We start from the raw sequence: 27,854 nt of genomic DNA on the forward strand, positions 1-27,854 counted from the left end.
GGTGAGGATGGTGTTCTGCTGACCTATACTGCGGCTGTTGTGGATCGGTGGAGGGAATACTTTGAAGACCTCCTCAATCCCACCAACACATCTGGGGAAGCAGTGCCTGGGGAATCTGTGGTTGGCTCTCCTATTTCTGGGGCTGAGGTTGCCGAGGTAGTTAAAAAGCTCCTCGGTGGCAAGGCCCCGGGGGTGGATGAGATCCTTAAGGCTCTGGATGCTGTGGGGCTGTCTTGGTTGACAAGACTCTGCAACATCGTGTGGACATCGGGGCCTCTGGATTGGCAGACCGGGGTGGTGGTTCCTCTCTTTAAGAAGGGGAACCGGAGGGTGTGTTCCAACTATCGTGGGATCACACTCCTCAGCCTTCCCAGTAAGGTCTATTCAGGTGTACTGGAGAGGAGGCTACGCCGGATAGTCGAACCTCGGATTCAGGAGGAACAGTGTGGTTTTCGTCCTGGTCGGGGAAGGTAGACCAGCTCTATATTCTCGGCAGGGTCCTTGAGGGTGCATGGGAGTTTGCCCAACCATTCTACATGTGCTTTGTGGACTTGGAGAAGGCATTCGACCGTGTCACTGGGAAGTCCTGTGGGGAGTGCTCAGAGAGTATGGGGTATCGGACTGTCTGATTGTGGCGGTCCGCTCCCTGTATGATCAGTCTCAATTTGCCGGTCGATCAACGTTCCCATCCTCACCTATGGTCATGAGCTTTGGTTTATGACCGAAAGGACAAGATCACGGGTACAAGCGGCCGAAATGAGTTTCCTCCGCCGGGTGGCGGGTCTCTCCCTTAGAGATAGTGTGAGAAGCTCTGCCATCCGGGGGGAGCTCAGAGTAAAGCCGCTGCTCCTCCACATTGAGAGGAGCCAGATGAGGTGGTTCGGGCATCTGGTCAGGATGCCACCCAAACGCCTCCCTAGAGAGGTATTTAGGGCACGTCTGACCGGCAGGAAGCCACGGGGAAGACCCAGGACACGTTGGGAAGACTATGTCTCCCGGCTGGCCTGGGAACGCCTCGGGATCCCCTGTGAGGAGCTGGACGAAGTGGCTGGGGTGAGGGAAGTATGGGCTTCTCTGCTTAGGCTGCTGCCCCCGCAACCCCACCTCGGATAAGCGGAGGTAAATGGATGGAATTTCTGTGGGCTGAGACTAACTCTGGCTTTGGGATCAGACACATTGGCAAAATATTGATATTATATTAAATATTTTACAGCTTTTCTCAATGAAAACAATGGGCATGACTGAATAGTAGTAGTAGTAGTTCACACAAAAACAAATTTTCCTGACACAAAGTACAAACAATTTTATGAATTGACACCAAAACTTAATTTGACTCGCACACAAAATACAGTTTGAATGGTACAAAACATTAAAAATGATTTCGCAACACAGGATGCTTATACATTTTAATTTTCCACATTCCCCACATTAAATGAGAGTCTTCTCTGGCGCCGCCACTTGGCTCTCCGGTTTTTGAACCAAACCTACAGAGGAAAAAACATAAATTGATTACATTTTCTTTACAGTCATGGTCTACGGCAGGGCTTCTTAACCTTTTTGACCTCTGGGCCCAACTTTTCTGGGCCCACTCAAACATTAACACTGAATTAGTAATCTTACTCTTGATTTAATCATATTCAATCATTATTTCTCACCTACTTACACTTTACAACCTTGTGAAATGCTATGAAACCATGTGTTATTATTAGGGATTTCCGATAATATCGGCAGTCCGATAAATGCTTTAAAATGCAATATCGGAAATGATCGGTATCGGTTTCAAAATTATCGGTATCGGTTTCAAAAAGTAAAATTTATGACTTTTTTAAAACGCCGCTGTGGACACGGACGTAGGGAGAAGTACAGAGCGCCAATAAACCTTAAAGGCACTGCCTTTGCGTGCCGGCCCTGTCACATAATATCTACGGCTTTTCACACATACAAGTGAATGCAATACATACTTGGTCAACAGCCATACAGGTCACACTGAGGGTGACCGTACAAACAACTTTAACACTGTTACAAATATGCGCCACACTGTGAACCCACACCAAACGAGAATGACAAACACATTTTGGGAGAACATTCGCACCGTAACACAACATAAACACAACAGAACAAATACCCAGAACCCCTTTCAGCACTAACTGAACTCTTCCGGGACGCTACAATATACGGTGGAAAATGGACGGATGGAGATACTCATAAAAACGAATGAAAAATAAATGTACATACAATCATGTCGTGCTAAAATAAACAAACTAAATTAATAATGAATATGTCGATAACATTTAAGTGCAAATATAAATACAGCTTCACCACTTTAGTCATAATTTTTGCACTTAAGAAACTTCTCAATGACTTAAGTTCCAGACTTCCTCTTTTTGTTTGAGATTGTCATTACTGCCACAAGTGGTGGAAAAGTGTATTACAATTGAGTACCGCTGCAGCACTTACGGACCATAGCTAAGAAAAATATATTTTTGGCGGCCCAACAACGGCCCTATGGTTAAGAAACACTGCTCTACTGAACACTACAGTTCTCATGACAATATCATACATTTTCCCACAATAATTCTGTATTTTGCCATCATTTTAGAGCACTTAATCTTTTAAAAATATGTTTTTTTTCCAAGCAACACCGCAAATAAACATTTAATAAAAAAAAAAGGTTATAAAATACGGTACATTGCTTCTCATCCTACTAAACTCCAACCCCTTATTACTATTTAGTCGACTTACCTCAACCCTTTCCTCTCTCAGGTGAGTGCGCTGTGCTAGTTTCTCCCGCGTGTTGACGTCCGGGTACTGGTTCTGCAGGAAGAGCTCCTCCAGCGCGTCCAGCTGTTCCTCCGTGAAGATGGTGCGGTGTCGCCTGGTCCTCCTCTGCGCCTCAACAGGTGATGTGTCTTCTAGGCCAGCCTCTTCTAGCGCGCTCGCGTCCGAGTGTGCCGCTGCGTTGTTCCATCCATAGCGACAACACCCTGCTGGGAGGGAAAACGTGCGGAATAACTTAAAACATTTAAATCAGTCGTCCTGGAGGACACATGCTCTGGACTTTCACTGTTAATTTGTTTTATCTTATAAAATGCTACTTTACTGAATATTAGTCACAAACAAAGTAATAAAGTAAATCCATGTTTACACTCACAGCCAAAATATTCTACATGACAGGAATTATCTGCTGTTTTTGATGATCTACAGCAAAAATGCTGGTCAGAGATTTGCTATATGTCAGGAGAACACTGCTCTTTTTAAGGATTTAGACACAGATCCTCTGAATCACAGGTGTCAAACTCAAGGCCCGGGGGCCAAATCTGGCCCGTCACATTGTTTTATGTGGCCCGCGAAAGCCTGGAAATAATATGCGTTAATAAAATGCTTAATCTTTTCTTACTAAATATATTAGTTTTTTCCCTTTTGACATTAAAAATCATGTACTGCATGCAATTGCATATGTTTTTAAAATTCAATATTATCAAAATATTATATTATCATGTATTCCAAAATTATTTGTTGTTAAAATAAAGATAAATACTGTACGTAAGTATCTGCTTGACTGATGATTTCAAAACAAATATCAATCAAATTGTAGAGTGTAAAATGGATAATAGATTTTACGGTTAAATTCCGCCAAATGAGTTTTTTTTTTTACCCTAAAATCAACTTTGGTACTGTTTTTACATATACAGTAAGACACTAAAACATTAAAAAACAAACAAAAAAAACATTCAAACAACAAGATTTTACTGTTAAAAAATAAATTAAAAAAATGGCCATTTTACCACTAAAAACAGTGGTATTGTTTTTCCTTCCATTTATTAAATTGTTTTATATGCTGTAAAAAAAACCACTGCTTTTACTGTAAAATTCTGGTGACTGAGCTGCCAGTTTTTAAAGTAACATTTTAATATTTTTTTTGCAGCTTATATATATATATATATATATATATATATATATATATATATATATATATATATATATATATATATATATATATATATATATATATATATATATATATATATATATATATATATATATATATATATATATATATATATATATATATATATATATACATACACACACATGTATATTCATATATTACTCATTGTTAAAAGCGGCCCTCTGAGGGCAACCATAACTGCCATGTGGCCCTCAATGAAAACAAGTTTGACACCCCTGCTCTAAATAATAGGAGCACTGTGCTGTTTTTAATGATCTATTGCAATAATTCTAGTCAAAGACCCTCTATATCAGGGGGTTCTTTATGATCTCGGAGCTTAACTTTTCCACTACAGAGGGACCCGGGGCCCACTAAAGCATTAACACTGACTTAGTCATTTTATTCTTGATTTCAATCGCATTCAATAGTTTTATTTAATCTACTAACAGGATCAACATTGTCAAATGAAATGAAACCGTGTGTTAATCAGAAATAATAAAAAGGCTTAGGTCAGGCTGATTACAAAAATAAATACTAACCAAATATACTGCAAGAGAAGGGACTCAAAAAGTGATGAAAAATAAATGTACATACAATTATGCAGGTCTAAAATAAATACATTCGAACTAAAGTAATAATAATAATAATGTATATGTTTGTTAAATAAACTGTCGATACAATTGAAGTGCAAATGAAAAGACAGCTTCACCACTTTGGTCATAATCTTTGCGCTTAACAAACTTCCCTGACTTCAGATTTCCTTTTTGTTTGATATTGTCATTACTGCCACATGTGGTGGAAATGTATATTACAACTGAGTACCGCTGCGAAACAAAGTTTTCTTGTACTTGTGCAATGACAATAAAGACCTACCTACCTGAGTATCGCTGCGACCCATACGGACCACAGCTAATAAAACAGGTATTTTTTGCCGCCTCAGACCCATGGTTAGGAAACGCTGCCCTACAGTATATGACCTAAAAACACTGTTCTGTTTTTATTGAACTCCTGCAAAAACAGTACTCAAAGCTTCTCTATATGACAGCTTTTAGGACGCTACTACAACAATGCTAGTCAAAGATCCTCTATATAACAGGGGAGGTCTGCTGTCTTAAGGATTTACTGCAAAAAAACACAAGTCAAAGATACTCTATACATGAGAGCTTTGCTGTGTTTAAGGATCTACTAGAAAAAATATTGTCAAAGATCCTCTATAATAGGCGAACTGCTCTTTTTAAGGATCCTCTATATCAGACCTGGGCAAATTAAGGCCCGGGGGCCACATGCGGCCCGTTGAGCTTTTCAATCTGGCCCGCCGGACATTCCCAAATAATTTTTTTAGATGTTTAAGATGTAAAGTGTAGCTGCCATTATGATGTGCACTCATGTTTTCTAATGACCGTAAGTCTTCGACTATACAAAGTATTTCAATGGTTGGAATCTGCGCTTATGGATGATATACCAGTTACTATGGTTATCTAACTAGTTACTATGGTCATCTACGTCACAGCAGCCCAGACAAGGCACCAAGCAGTGTGGGCGGGAAGCGTTTCCACAGACGCGGAAGGAGATTTTCACAACAAAGTTCTAAAGCTTAGTGATATATAGAATAGAATAGAATAGAATAGAAAGTACTTTATTGATCCCTGGGGGGAATTCAGCAAATATCAGATATATCAGATTGTAGGTGTGTTTTTTTTTGTACCCTTCGCGTTCATATTTCACTGTTTGTTGCATTTTTGTTGCGTTTCACTTGATTGTAAAATATGTCAAAATATTGTTGTCAATATTCAGTGTTTTATCGTTCATAGAAAAATGTACAATTCCATTACGTTTTTTCAGGCGGTCTGTCGTAACGTTTTTAGCATTCAATCAGACATTATTGTCAGGTTTTGTATTAGTGTTCCTAAAAATAGATATACCGGACCCCAGACACATTTTTTTCTCTAAATGTGGCCCCCAAGTCAAAATAATTGCCCAGGCCTGCTCTATATGAAAGGAGAGTTTTGTTGTTTTTATGGATCTACTAGAAAAACACTAGTCAAAGATCCTCTTTATGACAGGAGAGCTCTACTAGAAAAAATTATTGTCAAAGATCCTCTATAATAGAAGAACTGCTTCTTTTTTCTTTTCTTTTTAAAGCTCTCTTGCAAAATTACTAGTCAAAGATCCTCTATATGAAGGGAGAGTTCTGTTGTTTTTGGGGATCTACAAGAAACATGCTTGTCAAAGATCCTCTATAACAGGAGAACTGCTGTTTTTAGGGATGCATTGCAAAAACACCAGTCAAAGATCCTCTATATGACAGGAGAGCTATGCTGTGTTTAAGGATCTACTAGAAAAAAATGATTGTCAAAGATCCTCTATAATAGGAGGACTTCTTTTTTTAAGGATCTCTTGCAAAATGACTAGTCAAGGATAATCTATATGAAAGGTGAGTTCTGTTGTTTTTAGGGATCTACTAAAAAAAACACTAGTCAAAGATCCTCTATATGACAGGAGAGCTCTGCTGTGTTTAAGGATCTACTAGAAAAAAATATTGTCAAAGATCCTCTATAATAGAAGAACTGCTGTTTTTAAAGCTCTCTTGCAAAATTACTAGTCAAAGATCCTCTATATGAAGGGAGAGTTCTGTTGTTTTTAGGGATCTACTAGAACCATGCTTGTCAAAGATCCTCTATAACAGGAGAACTGCTGTTTTTAGGGAGGTATTGCAACAACACTAGTCAAATATCCTCTACATGACAGAGAGCTCTGCTGTTTTTAAGGATCTACTAGAAAAAAATGATTGTCAAAGATCCTCTATAATAGGAGGACTGCTCTTTTTAAGGATCTCTTGCAAAATGACTTGTCAAAGATCCTCTATATGAAGGGAGAGTTCTGTTGTTTTTAGGGATCTACTAGAAAAACACTAGTCAAAGATCCTCTATATGACAGGAGAGCTTTGCTGTGTTTAAGGATCTACTAGAAAAACATATTGTCAAAGATCCTCTATAATAGGTGAACTGCTATTTTTAAGGATCATCTATATGAAAGGAGAGTTTTGTTGTTTTGAAGGATCTACTAGCAAAACACTAGTCAAAGATCCTCTATATGACAGGAGAGCTCTGCTGTGTTTAAGGATCTATTAGATAACATGATTGTCAAAGATCCTCTATAATAGCAAAATTACTAGTCAAAGATCCTCTATATCAGGGGTCACCAACCTTTTTGAAACCAAGAGCTACTTCTTGGGTACTGATTAATGCGAAGGGCTACCAGTTTGATACAATTTGCTCAATTTACCTTTAACTCTATGTTATTATTAATAATTAATGATATTTACACTTAATTGAACGGTTTAAAAGAGGAGAAAACACGAAAAAAATGACAATTAAATTTTGAAACATAGTTTATCTTCAATTTCGACTCTTTAAAATTCAAAATTCAACCGAAAAAAAGAAGAGAAAAACTAGCTAATTGGAATCTTTTTGAAAAAATAAAAAAAATAATTTATGGAACATCATTAGTAATTTTTCCTGATTAAGATTAATTTTAGAATTTGGATGACATGTTTTAAATAGGTTAAAATTCAATCTGCACTTTGTTAGAATATATAACAAATTGGACCAAGCTATATTTCTAACAAAGACAAATCATTATTTCTTCTAGATTTTCCAGAACAAAAATTTTAAAATAAATTCAAAAGACTTTGAAATAAGATTTAAATTTGATTCTACAGATTTTCTAGATTTGCCAGAATAATTTTTTTGAATTTTAATCATAATAAGTTTGAAGAAATATTTCACAAATATTCTTTGTCGAAAAAACAAAAGCTAAAATGAAGAATTAAATTAAAATGGATTTATTATTCTTTACAATAATAAAAAAAGAAGTACTTGAACATTGATTTACATTGTCAGGAAAGAAGAAGAAGGAATTTAAAAGGTAAAAAGGTATATGTGTTTAAAAATCCTAAAATCATTTTTAAGGTTGTATTTTTTCTCTAAAATTGTCTTTCTAAAAGTTATAAGAAGCAAAGTAAAAAAATGAATGAATTTATTTAAACAAGTGAAGACCAAGTCTTTAAAATATTTTCTTGGATTTTCAAATTCTATTTGAGTTTTGTCTCTCTTAGAATTAAAAATGTCGGGCAAAGCGAGACCAGCTTGCTAGTAAATAAATAGAATTTAAAAAATAGAGGCTGCTATTTGAGCTATTATTAGAACAGGCCAGCGGGCTACTCATCTGGTCCTTACGGGCTACCTGATGCCCGCGGGCACCGCGTTGGTGACCCCTGCTCTATATGAAGGGAGAGTTCTGTTGTTTTTGGGGATCTACAAGAAAAATGTTTGCCAAAGATCCTCTATAACAGGAGAACTGCTGTTTTTAAGGATCGCTTGCAAAAACACCAGTCAAAGATCCTCTAAATGACAGGACAACATTAGTCAAAGATGGTGTATATGACAGGACAGGAGGAGGCGTTACCTTCATGGTGGACGAGGTCTCCACAGCGCGAGCAGAGGCAGCAGCAGCAACACGAACACGCCTGATGGACACAAGACGTCTCTTCCTTGAGTGCAAAGTCCTGGTAAGCGTGAGGATATTTCCTCAAAATGTCTTCAATGCTGAAGGGAAACTTTTGTCTCTCCAGCCTCACCAGCGCGTCCATGTCGTCCGCCTCCCTCGTCCCACTGGAGCAGCTGGCAGGTGTGTGAGTAAACATCTGCACCATAATCCCCTCTCGGACACACCGCCACTTAATTCAACGCTAATCTGGGCAGTTTTGTGCGCAGGTGAGAGATTTGGCTTAATCTCGCCTCCTTCCTTTTCTCCCACACAAATCAGATTTTGGGCTGCATAAAATGAGATGTGGATCCGCATTGTTAGCCGGGGGTTTAGAGGGGGATTGCTTGGTATTTGGAGGATGGATTTAAAGAGAGACTCGCTCATATGTTGCGGACAATATGAAGTCACGTCTTGCCATCGGTGTCCAAACACAAAACAAAGAAAACCAGGAAAACCCCCAAAAATGTGTCTTGAGTTCTTGTCCGTTCTGTCATGATGGACATGCCAATCGCACATTTCCCAGCATCTTAAAGCCTTCAAAAAGGCCATTTAGCTGCTGGAACAATAATAATAATAATAATTATAACAATAATAAACATTGTGAACAGTTTCAATAGAAATTGTGTCCGTAAAACATACTTGCCAACCCTCCCGAATTTTCCGTGAGACTCCCGAATTTCAGTGCAACCATTCTCCCGAATTTCTCCCGATTTCCAGCCGGACAACAGGCACGCCCCCTCCAGGTCCGTGCAACTAAGAAAGTATTCACGGATGGAAGCTATTTATTTTTTAAATGTTTGCCAAAATGCACCTGAAAGACTCTCAGACCATGACAAACTAAATTCTCTGGTCTGACGAGACAAACATTGACGTCTTTGGCGTCATGTTTGGAGGAAAGAAGGCACCGCTCGTCTAATACCATCCCTACAGTGAAGCACGGTGGCGGCATCAGGCTGTGGGGATGCTTTTCAGCGGCGGGAACTGAGACTAGTCAGGATAGAGGGAAATACGAACGCAGCATTGCGCAGAGACACCCTGGATGAAAGCCAACGCTTCTCATCCGACGTGACGCAGCTCGAGAGGTGCTGCAAAGAGGAATGGGCCAAACTGCCTGTCAGGTTCAAACACTGATGACATATATTAATAAACAAGACAAGAAGCAAGGAATTAAACAGAGACAGAATTGAATTTGGCTCAATTTGAGGAGAGACGCCGGGACACTGTACTCTTGCACAGGCTCCAGCACGCTCTGGCGAAAGATTGTACGCATCCTCCTTTATTTAGACTTTCTCTCACCACATGGCAACAACTGTTTCTAAGGTACGAGGTCGTAAACAGCCATCGCCTTTGATTACAACAGTTCAAAAGAAAAGGTTGTAAACAGTTCACAGAAAAGGTCGTAAAACAGTTCCAAAAAGAGATTCGTAAAACAGTTCCAAAAAGAGGTTCGTAAAACAGTTAAAAAAGAGGTTGTGGTCCTGCTTCCTCTTCGCTTTTGTAGTTCTTGGGTCAGACAATATCTTTCTGTTTGATTACAATACGTGAAAGAAACAGAACACCTTCATGTTGCTTCCCCCCCTACACAGTGGAGTTTTACGAGCCTTCCTCTTGGTAGGTTTCAAAGACAGCTTTTGCTTCTCAATGTAACACAAAGTTTTTGTGATAACTTAGAAACAATTATTCTAACACTGCCCAAAGATAGGTGTGTTAAGCCGAGGGCGTCATATTCAAAAAGACTCGAGGCTGTAATTCTGTCAAAGGTGCACCAACAAAGTATTGCGGAAAGGCTGTGAATACTTATGTACAAGTCATTTTTTTATTTTTAGTAAATTGCCAGATGAGGTGGTTCGGGCATCTGGTCAGGATGCCACCCGAACGCCTCCCTAGGGAGGTGTTTCGGGCATGTCCGACCGGTAGGAGGCCACGGGGAAGACCCAGGACACGTTGGGAAGACTATGTCTCCCGGCTGGCCTGGGAACGCCTCGGGATCCCCCGGGAAGAGCTGGACCAAGTGGCCGGGGAGAGGGAAGTCTGGGCTTCCCTGCTTAGGCTGCTGCCCCCGCGACCCGACCTCGGATACGCGGAAGAAGATGGACGGATGGAAATTGGCAAAATTTAAAGAATTAACTTTTTACATTGTCATTATGGGGGTATTGTCTGTAGAATTTTGAGGGCAAATAGGAGTGTATTCCATTTTAAGAAGAAACCTGTGACATAGCAAAATATGAAGTGCTGTGAATACTTTCCGGATGCACTGCATAGAATAGAATAACCTCAACTAAGCCTGCTGGAGGGCTTTCTTGTTTTTGTTTACATCTCTACTGGATCAAAAACCAATGTTGTCCTGAATGATTGACCTATTCAAAGTTGGAACTATACAACATCAAATATTCCACTCTGCAACCTATTTGTTTTTTGAGTATTCCATATATTGCATTTTTAGAGTGTCCGCCCTGAGATGGGTAGGTTGTGAGTTCAAACCCCGGCCGAGTCATACCAAAGACTATAAAAATGGGAGCCATTACCTCTCTGCTTGGCATTCAGCATCAAGGGTTGGAGTTGGGGGTTGAATCACCAAAAATCATTCCCGGGCGCGGCCACCGCTGCTGCTCACTGCTCCCCTCACCTCCCAGGGGGTGGGACAAGGGGGATGGGTCAAATGCAGAGAACAAATTTCACCACACCTACACTGCAAAAACTGAAATGTAAGTAAGATGAAATCTCAAATAAGGGTGATATTTGCTTATTTTCTGTCTGATAAGACCATTCTTCTCACTGATAAGATTTTATGTTAGAGTGTTTTACTTGTTTTAAAGGTTTTGGTCCTAAATGATCTCAGTAAGATATGACAGCTTGTTGCTGAGATTTGATGACCTATATTGAGTAAAACATGCTTGAAACTAGAATATCAACTGATGTAAAACTGTGTCATCAACACTCACAAGTATAAAACTACCTTTTTAAAGTAATAATTTCTTATTTCAAGCATGAAAAAAAAAATCATGATGCCGAGCGCATATCATTATGTCAAGATAATGGCACTAGCATTTACTTCATTTTAAGAATATTTTTCAACATATTCAGCAAAAAGGTCTCTTTTTTTTCTACCAAGAAAAGTGCACTTGATATTAGTGAGAATTTACTTATTTTAAGGTATTTTTGGGTTCATTGAGGTTAGCTAATTTGACTTGTTTTGGAAAGTCTTGACAAGCCAAATTTTCTTGTTCTATTGGCAGATAATTTTGCTTAGTTCCAATAAAATACCCCTCATTTTATTTTATTTTTTTCTTGTTTTTGAACGCTGACTTTTTGCAGTGTAGTGTGTGTACGTGACAATCATTGGTACTTTAACATGAAATATTCCACTCTGCAACCTATTATTTTTTTGTTGAAATATTCCATACATTGCATTTTCCCATTATAAAAATCGGTTATTTTTGACAAAAGGCCATAAAACATAAAAAAATAAAAAAAATAAAAAGTTCAATCCGTGAAAGTAATTTCTAAAAAACGTAAAGTGAGTCCCTGATGTTATTTAACAAAGCTAACATAGATTAGCATATCTTCACCTACATTGGAATAATATTAGCGTGTTCCATTAATGAAGATTAACGAAGTGCCCCCCCCCCACCCCCTGACCATTTCAAATGTGAAAAAGTTTGGACACCCCAGCAGCATTAAAGGATCAATTCCAAATCCTGTCATTTCATAGCAGGCTATATACACCTTTTCTTTTTCTTCTTCTCGCCAGAGAATTAATGGATTTCCACAATCTGTCCTAAGCTCCTCTTATAAGGGCTTTTTGGAAGGCGATAACAATAAACACCATCTCATCCTTTTCCACTGCAGGGCTTTAGCAGCGTTGCTATAGTTTGTATGGAGCACGGCAGATAGCCATCTGCAGTCATTGTGCCGCTCAATAGGCAGCCATTGTTGCTCCTGCACGTCAGCTCAAACTGCTCACATTTCATTACAGAGGATCACCACGGTCAAACACTTTTTTATGCGGATAAAATACCTTTTTTTTTTTGATCAGGCAAAACATATTTTGTCCAAACGTCACATCCAAACACCATCCAAGAGAAGCAAAGCACTACTGGGGATGTTATACACTCCTATTTCCATGCTTGTGTTTTAGTGGAATAATGCTGCCACTCAAACTTGTGAAAAGTAAACAGGAAAAGAACAAAACAAACAAAAATTATTAGGATTAAAAAAAGTTGTAATCTTAAGAAGAAAATAATATTGCACAAGAATGTAATTTTTAATAAAGATGACCATAAACAAGTGGAATGTATGTTATACACACACATATATATATATATATATATATATATATATATATATATATATATATATATATATATATATATATATATATATATATATATATATATATATATATATATATATATACCGTATTTTTCGGACTATAAGTTGCAGTTTTTTTCCATAGTTTGGCCGGGTGTGCGACTTATACTCAGGAGCGACTTATGTGTGAAATTATTAACACATTAGAGTAAAACATCAAATAATATTATTTAGCTCATTCACGTAAGAGACTAGACGTATAAGATTTCATGGGATTTAGCGGTTAGGAGTGACAGATTGTTTGGTAAACGTATAGCATGTTCTATATGTTATAGTTATTTGAATGACTCTTACCATAATATGTTACGTTAACATACCAGGCACGTTCTCAGTTGGTTATTTATGCCTCATATAACGTACACTTATTCAGCCTGTTGTTCACTATTATTTATTTATTTTAAATTGCCTTTCAAATGTCTATTCTTGGTGTTGGCTTTTATCAAATAAATTTCCCCAAGAAATGCGCCTTATACTTCAGTGCGACTTATATATGTTTTTTTCCTTCTTTATTATGCATTTTCGGCCGGTGCGACTTATACTCCGGAGCGACTTACTGTATACTCTGAAAAATACGGTACATGTGTTGGTTTTCTGACATGGACTTGTTTCTTCAGCATTGTCCACACGGAACTTTGGGAAGGCCATTCTAAAACCTTCTTTCTAGCCTGATTTAGCCATTCCTTTACCACTTTTGACGTGTGTTTGGGGTCATTGTCCTGTTGGAACACCCAACTGTGCCCAAGACCCAACCTCCGGGCTGATGATTTTAGCTTGTCCTGAAGAATTTGGAGGTAATCCTCCTTTTTCATTGTCCCATTTACTCTCTGTAAAGCACCAGTTCCATTGGCAGCAAAACAGGCCCAGAGCATAATACTACCACCATGCTTGATGGTAGGCCTGGTGTTCTTTGGATTAAAGGCCTCACCTTTTGTCCTCCAAACATATTGCTGGGTATTGTGGCCAAACAGCTCCATTTTTGTTTCATCTGACCACAGAACTTTCCTCCAGAAGGTCTTATCTTTGTCCACGTGATGTCAGATGATACAAAAATTAAATAATTAGTGTACCGCCCTGAGATGGGTAGGTTGTGAGTTCAAACCCCGGCCGAGTCATACCAAAGACTATAAAAATGGGAGCCATTACCTCCCTGCTTGGCACTCAGCATCAAGGGTTAGAATTGGGGGTTAAATCACCAAAAATGATACCCGGGCACGGCCACCGCTGCTGCTCACTGCTCCCCTCACCTCCCAGGGGGTGATAAAGGGTGATGGGTCAAATGCAGAGAATCATTTCGCCACACCTAGTGTGTGTGTGACAATCATTGGTACTTTAATGCATGTTCCTTATTGACTGCACTTAAATGTAGAATATATTTATTATTCATATATTATATATAATATATATTATATACAGTATATTATATTATGTATTATTATTATTGTCTATTGCAGGGGTCACCAACGCAGTGCCCGCGGGCACCAGGTAGCCCGTAAGGACCAGATGAGTAGCCCGCTGGCCTGTTCTAAAAATAGCTCAAATAGCAGCACTTACCAGTGAGCTGCCTCTATTTTTTTTAATTTTATTTATTTACTAGCAAGCTGGTCTCACTTTGCCCCACATTTTTAATTCTGAGAGAGACAAAACTCAAATAGAATTTGAAAATCCAAGAAAATATTTTAAAGACTTGGTCTTCACTTGTTTAAATAAATTCTTTTTTTTTTTTTTACTTTGCTTCTTATAACTTTCAGAAAGACAATTTTAGAGATAAAATACAACCTTAAAAATTATTTTAGGATTTTTAAACACATATACCTTTTTACCTTTTAAATTCCTTCCTCTTCTTTCCTGACAATTTTAATCAATGTTCAAGTAATTTATTTATTTTTATTGTAAAGAATAATAAATACATTTTAATTTAGTTCTTCATTTTAGCTTCTGTTTTTTCGACGAAGAATATTTGTGAAATATTTTTTTCAAACTTATGATAAAAATTTAAAAAAAATATTCTGGCAAATCTAGAAAATCTGTAGAATCAAATTTAAATCTTATTTCAAAGTCTTTTGAATTTCTTTTAAAGTTTTTGCTCTGGAAAATCTAGAAGAAATAATGATTTGTCTTTGTTAGAAATATAGCTTGGTACAATTTGTTATATATTCTAACAAAATGCAGATTGGATTTTAACCTATTTAAAACATGTCATCAAAATTTTAAAATTAATCTTAATCAGGAAAAATTACTAATGATGTTTCATAAATTATTTTTTTATTTTTTCAAAAAGATTCGAATCAGTTAGTTTTTATCTTCTTTTTTTCGTTTGAATTTTGAATTTTAAAGAGTCGAAATTGAAGATAAACTATGTTTCAAAATTTAATTGTCGTTTTTTTCGTGTTTTCTCCTCTTTTAAACCGTTCAATTAAGTGTAAAAATATCATTAATTATTAATAATAACATAGAGTTAAAGGTAAATTGAGCAAATTGTTTATTTTTGGCAATTTATTTAAGTGTGTATCAAACTGGTAGCCCTTCACATTAATCAGTACCCAAGAAGTAGCTCTTGGTTTAAAAAAAGTTGGTGACTCCTGGTCTATTGTGAGCAAACTGTGGTGCTGAATTTCCCCCAGGGATCAATAAAGTACTTTCTATTCTCTTCTATTTAACTTTAAATATTGGACTGTGTAGAGACTGGCGCCCTCTAGTGGCCACTGCAAGTGGCGACAACGCGCGGCAGCAGCAGCAGCTCGCGGTAAGTGACGTACGGGCGGAAAAGGCGGGAGAAGTCTGCCGCTTCCGCGTCCGCGCACGCGTTAAGAAGAGCGTTCGGACGACAAGACGACGACAAATATGGACGACAAGTTAATACAGGCCGTCTTTGACTACCCGCAGCTGTACGACGTCACTTTAGTCAACTACCGCCAGAGGGAAAGTCGAGCGAGCGCCTGGACGGACATCAGCGTCTCACTGGGACTCCCCGGTGAGTATTGGGGCATTTTCGCAACTTTTATCGACGGACAAATATGCTCAATGGCGACGAATACCTGTCGTACATTTATACATCCCCCCCGACGTGTGATGTTAGTGTGTTTAACTATTAGTTGAAGAGTTGCAATGGCCGCATGTCTGTCGCCGACAGTCAAGCGGCGCGGTGACGTGCTCGCGGTAAAAGACGCGCAGGCCTTTCCGCCGCTAGCTAGCCGCGTAATGCCGTGGACACCACGACGCGCTCGGCCTCGCGATGGTCTCCAGCGGCCTTAACTAGCGGCCTTGAACGCAACATTTTGTCTGTAAGTAAAATAACCTTGACACGGAAAGCAGAGCTTTGTGATGCGTTCAAGTGAGTGTTGGGAGTGTGGTTAAATTAGGTGCACGCGAGCCATGTGCTCCACGTGGGGACAAAATGGAAGTAAACTTTTACTTTTTGATTGATTTAATGAAAGAGTTAAGTCTGTTAACACTTTATATTTGTATAATGTGCAGTATATTGTGAACTTGGATTTAAGACTCAACTTGAAGATCCACACAGTGGACAATACATTAGGCACACCTACACAGCAGTAGCAATAAAAACTGAAGCACCGGTGTACCTAATGTTATGGCCGGTTTTACAAAAAAATATAACAACGTTGCTTTTTTTTTTAATTGACAATTTAGAGTAAAATGTAATCCACAGCAATCCCTCATTAACCAGATTAGGATTTTACAAAAAAATATAAAAATGTAGCTTTTTTTTAAATGGACAATTTAGAGTACCATATTTTTTGGACTATAAGTCGCAGTTTTTTTCATAGTTTGGCCGGGGGTGCGATTTATGTGTGAAATTATTAACACATTACCGTAAAATATCAAATAATATTATTTAGCTCATTCATGTAAGAGACTAGACGTATAAGATTTCATGGGATTTAGCGATTAGGAGTGACAGATTGTTTGGTAAACGTATAGCATGTTCTATATGTTATAGTTATTTGAATGACTCTTACCATAATATGTTACGTTAACATACCAGGCACGTTCTCAGTTGGTTATTTATGCCTCATATAACGTACACTTATTCAGCCTGTTGTTCACTATTCTTTATTTTAAATTGCCTTTCAAATGTCTATTCTTGGTGTTGGCTTTTATCAAATACATTTCCACAAAAATGCGACTTGTACTCCAGTGCGACTTAAGTTTTTTCCTTCTTTATTATGCATTTTCGGCCGTTGCGACTTATACTCCGGAGCGATTTATACTCCGAAAAATGCTGTAAAATGTAATCCACAGCAACCCCTCATTAACCAGATTAGGCATTTTAGTTGTTTGACAGCTCTACTTAACCTCTTAAGGCCCAAGCCGTTTGTTTACATGCTTTTTTAAATTTCTCTTTGCTATTTGGTCTTATTGGACCCTAATTAGAATAAAAACTAAGAATCATCTTTTGATAAGATGTACTTAGTCCATAAGTAACAAACATGTACTTCATGTTTAGTGACATGCTAATTCTTATTTTTACACTTTCCTCCCCCAAATTCCATACTCTTCCGACACCACCAGATGGCAGTATAAGCGTCCACATAAGGGCCATAAGACCCCAATTCAGTAGTGCACACAATTTTGGAAATAAGAGCTAAAAGGTGCTGTCCACGCATGTGGCCACTAAGCCCTCAGAGTTAATGAAACACATTTTTATTTTTTGTAGTGTATGGTTTGGACAATGCAGGCAGCACGGTGGAAAAAGGGGTTAGTGCGTGTGCCTCACAATACGAAGGTCCTGGGTTCAATCCTGCGCTCTGGATCTTTCTGTGTGGAGTTTGCATGTTCTCTCCGGGTACTCCGGCTTCCTCCCGCCTCCAAAGACATGCACCTGGGCTAAATGGTCCCGAGTGTGTTGAATGTTGGCCCTGTGATGAGGTGGCGACTTGTCCAGGGTGTACCCCGCCCTCCGCCCGAATGCAGCTGAGATAGGCTCCAGCACCCCCCGCGACCCCGAAAGGGACAAGCGGTGGAAAGTGGATGGATGGTTCAGCCACAAGTGTGAGGAAAGTCTTAGCTATGTGCACAACCACCAAGCTATATCAACATTTTATTGTAGCAAAACAAACAGTCTGTTTGAGATAGTGGAACTAGCAAATATTGACTTAAAACATGGTTTTTGTGTGGCAGTTTTCCTTTCCACTTGGCTCTTATTTTGACCTCCGAATTCAAAATGAGACAAAGTTTTATGTCAGAATGAACTCTTTTTCCCCTGTAGTGCATAATCATGTGGGAGTTGTGGTTGTTCAATCACGCTTCAGGTATTTTGGCTTCACCACAGCACATTTACAATTTTTCAAGCTTAAAAATGGCTAAAAATATCAATACTACCGTATTAGCCACTAGAGGGGACCAAACTGTGAATTCATTACGTGTACCCCGACTTAAACAAGTTGAAAAAGTTATTCGGGTGTTACCATTTAGTGGTCAAATGTACGGAATATGTACTGTACTGTGCAATCTACTCATAAAAGTTTCAATCAATCAAAGGGCGCTGTTCAGTATCGTGGCCACTGATTGGCTCAGCTCCAGCCAGCGTTACTATTTTAAATTAAAGAGTGTAAAAGTGACCGAAGGGTGATATTTCGTGTCTAGAGGGCACTCATGCTTTTATAATTTTTTAATGTTTAAAAAAATAACAAAATAAACTAATTTAAAAATATATATATCCAAAAGTTTGGACACACCTTCTCATTCAATGCGTTTTCTTTATTTCCATGACTATTTACATTGTAGATTGTCACTGAAGGCATCAAAACTATGAATGAACACATGTGGAGTTATGTACTTAAAAAAAGGTGAAATAAATGCAAACATGTTTTATATTGTAGTTTCTTCAAAATAGCCACCCTTTGCTCTGATTACTTTTTCGCACACTCTTGGCATTCTCTCGAGCTTCAAGAGGTAGTCACTTGAAAGGGTTTTCACTTCACAGGTGTGCTTGAAGCTCATCGAGAGAATGCCAAGAGTGTGCAAACCAGTAATCAGAGCAAAGGGTGGCTATTTTGAAGAAACTAGAATATAAAACATGTTTTCAGTTATTTCACCTTTTTTTGTCAAGTACATAACTCCACGTGTTCATTCATAGTTTTGATGCCTTCAGTGACAATCTACAATGTAAATAGTCATGAAAATAAAGAAAACGCATTGAATGAGAATAACTTTTGGCCTGCACTGTATATTTAATTTCTATTGATTCCTATAATCTCATTTATTTTGGTAATGTCTGGAAGCAATCAGCAGGGATAAACATGTTAGAAACGACTGGTTGCAGCCCAGTACTGTACTACCATTTTGCCTCAAGTACGTGCGATCCTACTTCTTGGTCATTTTTCTTGCAAATGTTCTCTCTCTAGTGGACGAGTGTAAGAGGAAATGGAAGAACTTGAGAGACCGCTACTTAAAAGAAGTCCGCCTGGAGATCCGCAACAAGAAGCAAGGGGAGCCGAGCCAAAGCAAATGGAGGTACAGACAACGCATGAACTTCATCGCTCCGTTTACCGGATCCAACAGTGGAGTGGCGGAAGTGTGCGATGACGACGACGACGACAATGGCGAGCACGAAGGTGAAACGACGCCCTCAGAGAAGGCCAGGACGCCACCCATCGCTAAAAGCACCGGGGGTCAAGCTGACACCAAGTCTCTGGCGGTGCTCATCAGGAGTCTCTCCTCTCCTGACACCCGCACGGCCAACATGCCTCCTCAGATGGGCAAAAGCAGGCGAAAACGGCAGCCGGTACAGAACCTTCCCTTAAGCGGGGCGTCTCCGCCGAAATGGGCGGCGAAAGAAAGCGGCCTGTCGCTTCCCAGCAGGCCTCGGGACGAGGACGAACTGTTCCTGTTGAGCTTCGTCCCTGCGCTCAAGAGACTGGCTCCTCAGAGGAGATGCGAGACCAAGATGAAGATCCAGCAGATCATGTACGAGGCGGAGTTCAACATGGAACAGGTGGAGCGGCGAGAGAAGAAGCATCTCGACTGAGGCTCCTTGGAATCTTCCATCCCATCCATTTTCTACCGCTTATCCCTTTTGGGGTGGCGGGGGGTGCTGGAGCCTAACTCAGCTCGCATTCGGGCGGTATTGAAAGTCCTGATGTTGGAATTTTAACAGCTTGTTTTTAGTAATCCCTACTGGGCTTTGTAGCTTTATTATTTATGAGCTGCAACTTTTGTGCACTTTGTCTACTCACACATTGTAACTCTGCACTTGTCCGACATATTGCATTTGCAATATTTGCCTTATACTCTGGTTCATTTTTAAAGCACATACATAGTCGTGGTTTAAGCCTGGGAGCATCATTTGCACAGTAAAGAACATTCTTTAGAAACACATTGGACTTTGAAACAAACCGTCAAATATGGCAGATTAAAGCATTGTTTCAAAACAAAACTGACAAGAGTTAATATTTGTAAATGACTAAAATTAAAAGGGATTATATTTATAAAAAACGTAATTTGAGTTTAAGCGTCATAGCTCAAATAGGATGCAACGCAACTTTATCAGCTTTTATAAATGAAAATGTCATTATGGGCAACTGGTTCTTGTTTAAATTTCATTAAAAAACCCAATGCATGCATCTTTAATGATTATAAATCAAAGGCTTCTTTCTTTACTGATAACAGAAAGGTGGCTTATGGCTCATCTAAAAGACTAAAATGATAATTGAACCATTTCAAAATGGGCCTATATCAAACAACCTTAATCATTTACACACCAAATAATCTTTGGTGATATATATCGTTATTGCAGAAGGCTGCAAAATATTTGGCTATATAGATTTTAGGCCATCTCGCCCATCTGTACTCTGGATTAAAGATTCTGGTACAATTCAACACCAAGTAGAAACTGCACTGTCTGAATGGAACACTCCACCATTGTTATCAGTTTGTGTCAGTCTATCACTTGTGTCAGTCTTCATTATGATTGCTGAGATTAGCATAGCTGTTTAGGGTGTGAAGCAACTGTTAAGTCTCTAAATGTTCCATTTGCGGCGGTCCTTACAAGTGTTCATGCTATGAGGAGCCAAAACATGGTGACCGCAGCGACCAAGATGAATAGTCGAGACAAGAACTGCTCGTCCGTGTGCTGAGGCGTCCCCGGGGCAGCTGCTTTGGGGAAAAGTCTGGATTACACAACGCTCGTTGAGCAGAAAAGCGACAAGATTATCACCTGGAGGTGGTCTGCCGTCGTTTATGTTGAAGACTGTGGCAAAAATACCAAAGGGAAAAGCACCAATTCCAAAGGACATCTGAAACCCTCCGTCTCCAAAACCGAATCCCTGAAATCCCTGTGGAAAATATCACAACGTTGTCATTTTCAATGCTACACACAAAAAATGCAACATGTCTGTCCCAACGAAAAGGCCATGTTAGAGCCCACATTTAGAAAATGGATGGATGCAGCTGGGATAGGCTCCAGCAGCCCTCGTGACCCCGAAAAGTACAAGCGGTAGAAGATGGATCGTTGTTTCAATTTGGATTACTTGTTTTTATTAGGTCCATCTGATGATGCTATTTTTCTTATTCATAATCAAAAAGATACCTTGCTACTGAGAAAACACTAGACAGAGAGCCAGGTAGAGAGATTTAGAGAAGTAGATGGAGTTTATTATATATAGAGAGAGACAGAATTTAAAAACAAAATATATATATATATATATGTGTGTGTGTGTGTATATATACATATGTGTGTGTGTGTATGATAGCTAGATAGAGAGGTAACTATAGATGGAGAAAAAAAAAACTAGACAGACCGAGAAACCTATAGCTAGCGAGCGCGCAAGAGCTAGATTGAGAGGGAGAGCGCTAGATAGAAAGCTAAATAGAGAGATAATTTACAGGAGTTTTTGGCCTTGAGGATATTGTGAGGGTTTTTTGTTACAAATCTGACACTTTTGAAAAAATAATGCATGAATATTAAAGGCCTACTGAAATGTTTTATTTAAACGGGGATAGCAGATCCATTCTATGTGCCATACTTGATCATTTCGCGATATTGCCATATTTTTGCTGAAAGGATTTAGTATAGAACGACGACGATAAAGTTCGCAACTTTTGGTCGCTGATTAAAAAAAGCCTTGCCTGTACCGGAAGTAGCGTGACGTCACAGGAGGAAGGATTCCTCACAATTCCCCGTTGTTTACAATGGAGCGAGAGAGATTCGGACCGAGAAAGCGACGATTACCCCATTAATTTGAGCGAGGATGAAAGATTTGTGGATTAGGAACGTTAGAGTGAAGGACTAGAGTGCAGCGCATATCTTTTTTCGTTCTGACCGTAACTTAGGTACAAGCTGGCTCATTGGATTCCACACTCTCTCCTTTTTCTATTGTGGATCACGGATTTGTATTTTAAACCACCTCGGATACTATATCCTCTTGAAAATGAGAGTCGAGAACGCGAAATGGACATTTAAAGTGACTTTTATCTCCACGACAATACATCGGTGAAGCTCTTTAGCTACTGAGCTTACGTGATAGCATCGGGCTCAAATGCAGATAGAAACAAAATTTAAAAAAACCCTGACTGGAAGGATAGACAGATCAACAACAATACTATTAAACCATGAACATGTAACTACACGGTTAATAATTTCCAGCTTGGCGAAGCTTAACAATTGAAGCTAACTTAGCTACGGAGCGGCGGCGGGCGTTGTAGCTTTCGACGACACCCCGGCCGCCATCAGAGTCGGCAAGAAACATATTTCCCCAAAGTTACGTACGTGACATGCACATAGCGACACGCACATACGGGCAAGCGATCAAATGTTTGGAAGCCAAAGCTGTACTCACGGTAGCGCGTCTGCTATCCAGCTCAAAAACAACACAATCTCCTGGTTGTGTTGCTGTAGCCAGCCGCTAATACACCGATCGCACCTACAACTTTCTTCTTTGCAGTCTCCATTGTCCAATAAACAAATTGCAAAAGATTCACCAACACAGATGTCCAGAATACTGTGGAATTGTTCGATGAAATCAGAGCAGTTTGTATGGTGACACATTGGGTCCGAATACTTCCGTTGCCGTTGTGACGTCCCGCGCATACGTCATCATACATAGACGTTTTCAAGCGGAAGTTTCCCGGGAAATTTAAAATTGCACTTTATAAGTTAACCCGGCCGTATTGGCATGTGTTGCAATGTTAAGATTTCATCATTGATGTATAAACTATCAGACTGCGTGGTCGGTAGTAGTGGCTTTCAGTAGGCCTTTATTGTTGAATCATTGACTCATCTCAGGGCCCCATAATTATGATAGAAATACATGAGCAATTTGCAGATACTGAATTAAATGCATTTTATAGATTATTCCAATTAAAAAACAGTGGGTACGCTTAAATTGGCTTTAAAAGTGTGATAAAAAATGCCAAAAGTATAATTAATATTGGCGCTATACATTACAAGTAATAATTGAGTCGATTAAAATCAGACACAATATTTTGTAATGGGTAGGGACCGGGATTGAAAACCAGTTCTTTTTAAGAACCGACTGTCAGGGTTTCTATCCCTGGGAATTTATTTGTTAATGATTCCCTTAAAGCAGCACAAATGTCAGAATTATTCACAAAAAGGAAGACGACAAGGCAACTTGCAATACTTGCAAAGTAAATATGGCATCATACTGGGAAGATACTAGCAGAAACATTAGCAGACACAGCATGCGATAACGAACTAATGAGGCTTTTTCCATCCCCTCTGACACAGAAGTGAATCACCACTAGTAGGAAGTCTGCTGTGGTAAGTAACAAAATAACACTGCCTATCATGTTAAAACATGCTAAGATGAACTGTAAACGTAAAATTTATATTTCTCATGCATTACAAGACGAGACAGCGTCAGACGGGCAGTTTGCATGCTAGCGTCCAAAGAGGTGTTCTCCACAACTGGAGTCACCGTAATTAGTCAGAAATAAAAAGTCCCAAAAAGCAGATATGCTTAATTTTCTACAAAAACAATGGTGAATTGTCATAGTTGAAACATTGCAGTGTACAGTTTTAATTGACTTTTTTGTATTTGTCATTGGCTGAAATAGTTTTACTTAGCATATATACATTACTATATATACTTTTTTTTGGCGAAAGAATACTTTATTTCTGTTTGAAAAATGTTAAAGAACATTTTTGTGTAATTAATTTGTCACAGAATAATTTATGCTGTATTTTATATTACTACAGTACAATAATTGTTTTGTTATATTATATATATCCATCTTCTACCTCCTCATTGCAGGGTCAACAGATAGACAACCTTTCACATGAGTTATTTTCAAAACAAAATATTTTTTCCTGGCACCCAATCGAGGCTGTGGGTCTCTTAGGACCGCACTTGTGTCCTCAGGTTATCTTCTAAACGAAACAAAGTTGATGCTGATCGAATTGTTTGTTATCCTTTAATCCAAGAGTCGATAAAGAGCCAAACCGTTAGGCAGAATTGAAAGTGGAATCGTAAAAATCGTATCAATTCCCATCACCTAGTCCTTAGGTTGAAATGTGTGAGTGAATTAGAAGGTCAAACACAGGTAAGTGTCTTGTGACGCAGCCACTTGTCAATGGAGCCTTTCTTTAATAAATGAATGAAGCAAGGGTTGCTGCATCAATCAGTCTGTGGAATGCTTTCATCATGTTACTAATGGTGCGTTTGAGGACCGGTACTTACGCCGCGGTTTTCTGGCTCAGGCCTTTGCCCTTGTGGTCGTGGGGGTGTTTTTTCTCTATATTGAAAAAAAATGGGGTAAACTTTAGGTTTTGCTGGAGTTGCACAGCTTTTCCACACAAAAAAATCACAGTATTTTAGTTGAAGACAAAACTGATTGCATAATTTTTAAACACTCGACTGTTTTGTACGGCAAAGTTTTTCCCACCTGGGGTCCTGCTGACCAGTACTTCCTCGCCCATATAAGGGGATGACCTTGTCCTTGCTGATACCGGCTTTGCACACTGGGCACACTTGCCTGCTGGGTCGCGTCTCTAACCACTTGAAAAACACAAGAGACACAGATAAGGATGTATTGCAGACAATGTTACTCATTTATTCATATAATGATCTTACCTGGTGCAAACAAGGCCAGCTGATGAGGGAAATGAAAAGACATGTGATTAGTGAGACTTTCAACAATATAGGTTATTTCTAGAGATGTCCAATAATATCGGCCGATAAATGCTTTAAAATGTAGTATCGGAAATTATTGGTATCGGTTTCAACCTCCCGATTTTCCCGGGAGACTCACGAATTTCAGCGCCCCTCCCGAAAATCTCCCGGGGCAATCATTATCCCGAATTTCTCCCGATTTCCACCCGGACAACATTATCGGGGGCGTGCCTTAAAGACAACGCCTTTAGCACCCTCTTCAACCTGTCGTCATGTCCACTGTGTGCCTTCATTGTTTTTGTAGCTGTTGTTTTGAGGCATGTTTAAAAAAAAGAATGCACTTCGTGAAAATAAAATACTACACGGTCTAGCTCCAGCCTATCTTGCTGATTGTATTGTACCATATATCCCGGCAAGAAATCTGTGTTCAAAGAACTCTCGCTTATTAGTGATTCCCAGCGCCCGAAAAAAGTCTGAGGGCTATAGAGCGTTTTCTATTGGGGCTCCAGTACTGTGGAATGCCCTCCCGGTAACAGTTAGAGATGCTACCTCAGTAGAAGCATTTAAGTCCCATCTTAAAACTCATTTGTATACTCTAGCCTTTAAATAGACCCCCCTTTTAGACCAGTTGATCTGCCATTTATTTTCTGCTCTGCCCCCCTCTCCTTCGTGGAGGGGGTGGGCACAGGTCCGGTGGCCACGGATGAAGCTGGCTGTCCAGGGTCGGGACCAGGGGTGGACCACTCGTCTGTGCATCGGTTGGGGACATCTCTGCGCTGCTGACCTGTCTCCACTCGGGATGGTCTCCTGCTGGCCCCACTATGGACTGGACTCTCACTATTATGTTAGATCCACTATGGACTGGACTCTCACTATTATGTTAGATCCACTATGGACTGGACTCTCACTATTATGTTAGATCCACTATGGACTGGACTCTCACTATTATGCTAGATCCACTATGGACTGGACTCTCACTATTATGTTAGATCCACTATGGACTGGACTCTCACTATTATGTTAGATCCACTATGGACTGGACTCTCACTATTATGTTAGATCCACTATGGACTGGACTCTCACTATTGTGATTTACGGCTATATGAATAAACATTGATTGATTGATTGATATTATGTTAGATCCACTATAGACTAGACTCTCACAATATCATGCTAGATCCACTCGACATCCATTGCACCGGTCAAGGCAAAATCAACTTTTACCTTGAAAATCAGTTTTTGCCTTGAAAATCAACTTTTATCTTGAAAATCAACTTTTACCTTGAAAATCAGTTTTTGCCTTGAAAATCGAGAGGAGCCAGATGAGGTGGTTCGGGCATCTGGTCAGGATGCCACCCGAACGCCTCCCTACGGAGGTGTTTCGGGCACGTCCAACCGGTAGGAGGCCACGGGGAAGACCCAGGACACGTTGGGAAGACTATGTCTCCCGGCTGGCCTGGGAACGCCTCGGGATCCCCCGGGAGGAGCTGGACGAAGTGGCTGGGGAGAGGGAAGTCTGGGCTTCCCTGCTTAGGCTGCTGCCCCCGCGACCCGACCTCGGATAAGCGGAAGAAGATGGATGGCCTTGAAAATCAGTTGAGTTTTTTCTTGCCTTGATGTGGGATTGATTGATTGAAACTTTTATTAGTAGATTGCACAGTACAGTACATATTCCGTACAATTGACCACTAAATGGTAACACCCGAATAAGTTTTTCAACTTGTTTAAGTCGGGGTCCACGTTAATCAATTCATGGATCTGAGCCGAGGATGTCGTTGTGGCTTGTGCAGCCCTTTGAGACACTCGTGATTTAGGGCTATATAGAAAGAGGTTCCGCAGCCTCCGAAGCAGAACCTCCAGGTTCTGTAACAGCTTCTTCCCTCAGGCCGTAAGACTCTTGAACGCATCATAAAAATCCCCTCAACTCCCCCCTAAAATGGATTAACTCACTGGAATAAAAAAGACAATATAACATACATCCATAAATGTGGACGCATGTGAAAAAGTGCAATATATTATCTGTACAGTAACCTATTTATTTATGTATATATGCACCTTATTGCTTTTTTATCCTGCACTACCATGAGCTAATGAAATTAAATTTCGTTCTTATCTGTACTGTAAAGTTCAAATTTGAATGACAATAAGAAGGAAGTCTAAGTCTAAGCATTGATTGATTGATTGTTTCAAAACTGTGTATTTCAGTGGGAAACAGAGAGAGGAGCACCATTAAAAAACATTTCGTACCAGAAGAGGTGTCCACACAGGCTGATCACAGCATCCTTGGCGGTGTCCAGACAAATGTTGCACTCAAAAGTGCTGTCCTGGTTGCCTCCGTCCGCTGCCGCAGCGCTGCTGGATCCCGGACCGGCGCTCTCGGCGGCTCCGGTGGAGGCAGCCGCCGGAGGAGGGGGGGCGGCGGTGGCCATTTAAATATAGCTCCAGTCGACTAAAAAAAACAACAGGTAGATACAGGAGGCGACTTCAAAACGCACACATTGTCGAGGTTAGAGTTTATGTAAACCCTACAAAACAAAAGTTTGTCACGAGTTTGCTTTGAAAAAGGAAGCTAAAAACAATGTTGAACAGCTGTAACGGCTAGCTTCCGGTTGTAAAGCTAACACTAGCAATGCGACCGGGCCAAAACAGCTAATGTTATAGTAATGTTGAAACACTATAAAGAACGATAACATGTGTTTAAGATTGTTATCAGATTGTATGCGTTCTTAACGGAATGTCGGAGTTTGTTGTGACTAGTAAAAGAAGTATTGAAGGCGTCGGAGCGGGTATCGTCACTCAGCTGGAGAGTTGGCTTTCTTTTAGCTTCTTCTTCTTCGTCTCACCTTTGGAACTGCAGGATGGCAAATAACACTGACCGGCACACCGCCACCTAG

The 27,854-nt window shown here is 39.6% G+C and overlaps 3 protein-coding genes across 6 annotated transcripts; 1 reads left to right on the top strand and 2 right to left on the bottom strand.

The window, feature by feature from the left end:
- Nucleotides 1-1,406: 1,406 nt before the first annotated feature.
- Nucleotides 1,407-8,600, bottom strand: LOC133638971 (homeobox protein goosecoid-2-like). Its single transcript, XM_062032024.1, has 4 exons — nt 8,417-8,600; nt 4,827-4,912; nt 2,743-3,012; nt 1,407-1,484 (listed from the first exon to the last, which is right to left on the bottom strand). The coding sequence occupies exons 1-4, from the start codon at nt 8,598-8,600 to the stop codon at nt 1,407-1,409; spliced, it is 618 nt and encodes a 205-aa protein (XP_061888008.1).
- LOC133639037 (uncharacterized) lies at nt 2,868-20,264 on the top strand. 2 transcript variants are annotated; one of them, XM_062032101.1, is made up of 4 exons: nt 2,868-2,900; nt 8,404-8,519; nt 8,583-8,638; nt 19,234-20,264. In XM_062032101.1, the coding sequence occupies exons 3-4, from the start codon at nt 8,599-8,601 to the stop codon at nt 19,854-19,856; spliced, it is 663 nt and encodes a 220-aa protein (XP_061888085.1). In that variant the 5' UTR covers nt 2,868-2,900; nt 8,404-8,519; nt 8,583-8,598; the 3' UTR covers nt 19,857-20,264. The 2 variants fall into 2 exon arrangements, with proteins under 2 accessions (XP_061888085.1, XP_061888084.1); XM_062032100.1 differs by lacking the exons at nt 2,868-2,900; nt 8,404-8,519; nt 8,583-8,638 and adding an exon at nt 15,630-15,839.
- On the bottom strand, nt 18,944-27,854 carry LOC133639038 (E3 ubiquitin-protein ligase RNF185-like). 3 transcript variants are annotated; one of them, XM_062032103.1, is made up of 7 exons: nt 27,804-27,854; nt 27,208-27,409; nt 24,922-24,940; nt 24,734-24,846; nt 24,529-24,583; nt 21,045-21,162; nt 18,944-20,983 (listed from the first exon to the last, which is right to left on the bottom strand). In XM_062032103.1, exons 2-7 carry the CDS (start codon nt 27,387-27,389, stop codon nt 20,883-20,885), a joined length of 588 nt encoding a protein of 195 aa, XP_061888087.1. In that variant the 5' UTR covers nt 27,390-27,409; nt 27,804-27,854; the 3' UTR covers nt 18,944-20,882. The 3 variants fall into 3 exon arrangements, with proteins under 3 accessions (XP_061888087.1, XP_061888086.1, XP_061888089.1); XM_062032102.1 differs by lacking the exon at nt 27,804-27,854 and having other exon boundaries at nt 18,946-20,983; nt 27,208-27,793; XM_062032105.1 differs by lacking the exon at nt 27,804-27,854 and having other exon boundaries at nt 18,949-20,980; nt 27,208-27,793.

This window comes from Entelurus aequoreus, linkage group LG21, assembly GCF_033978785.1.
Source record: "Entelurus aequoreus isolate RoL-2023_Sb linkage group LG21, RoL_Eaeq_v1.1, whole genome shotgun sequence".
NCBI classification, from domain to species: Eukaryota; Metazoa; Chordata; class Actinopteri; order Syngnathiformes; family Syngnathidae; genus Entelurus; species Entelurus aequoreus.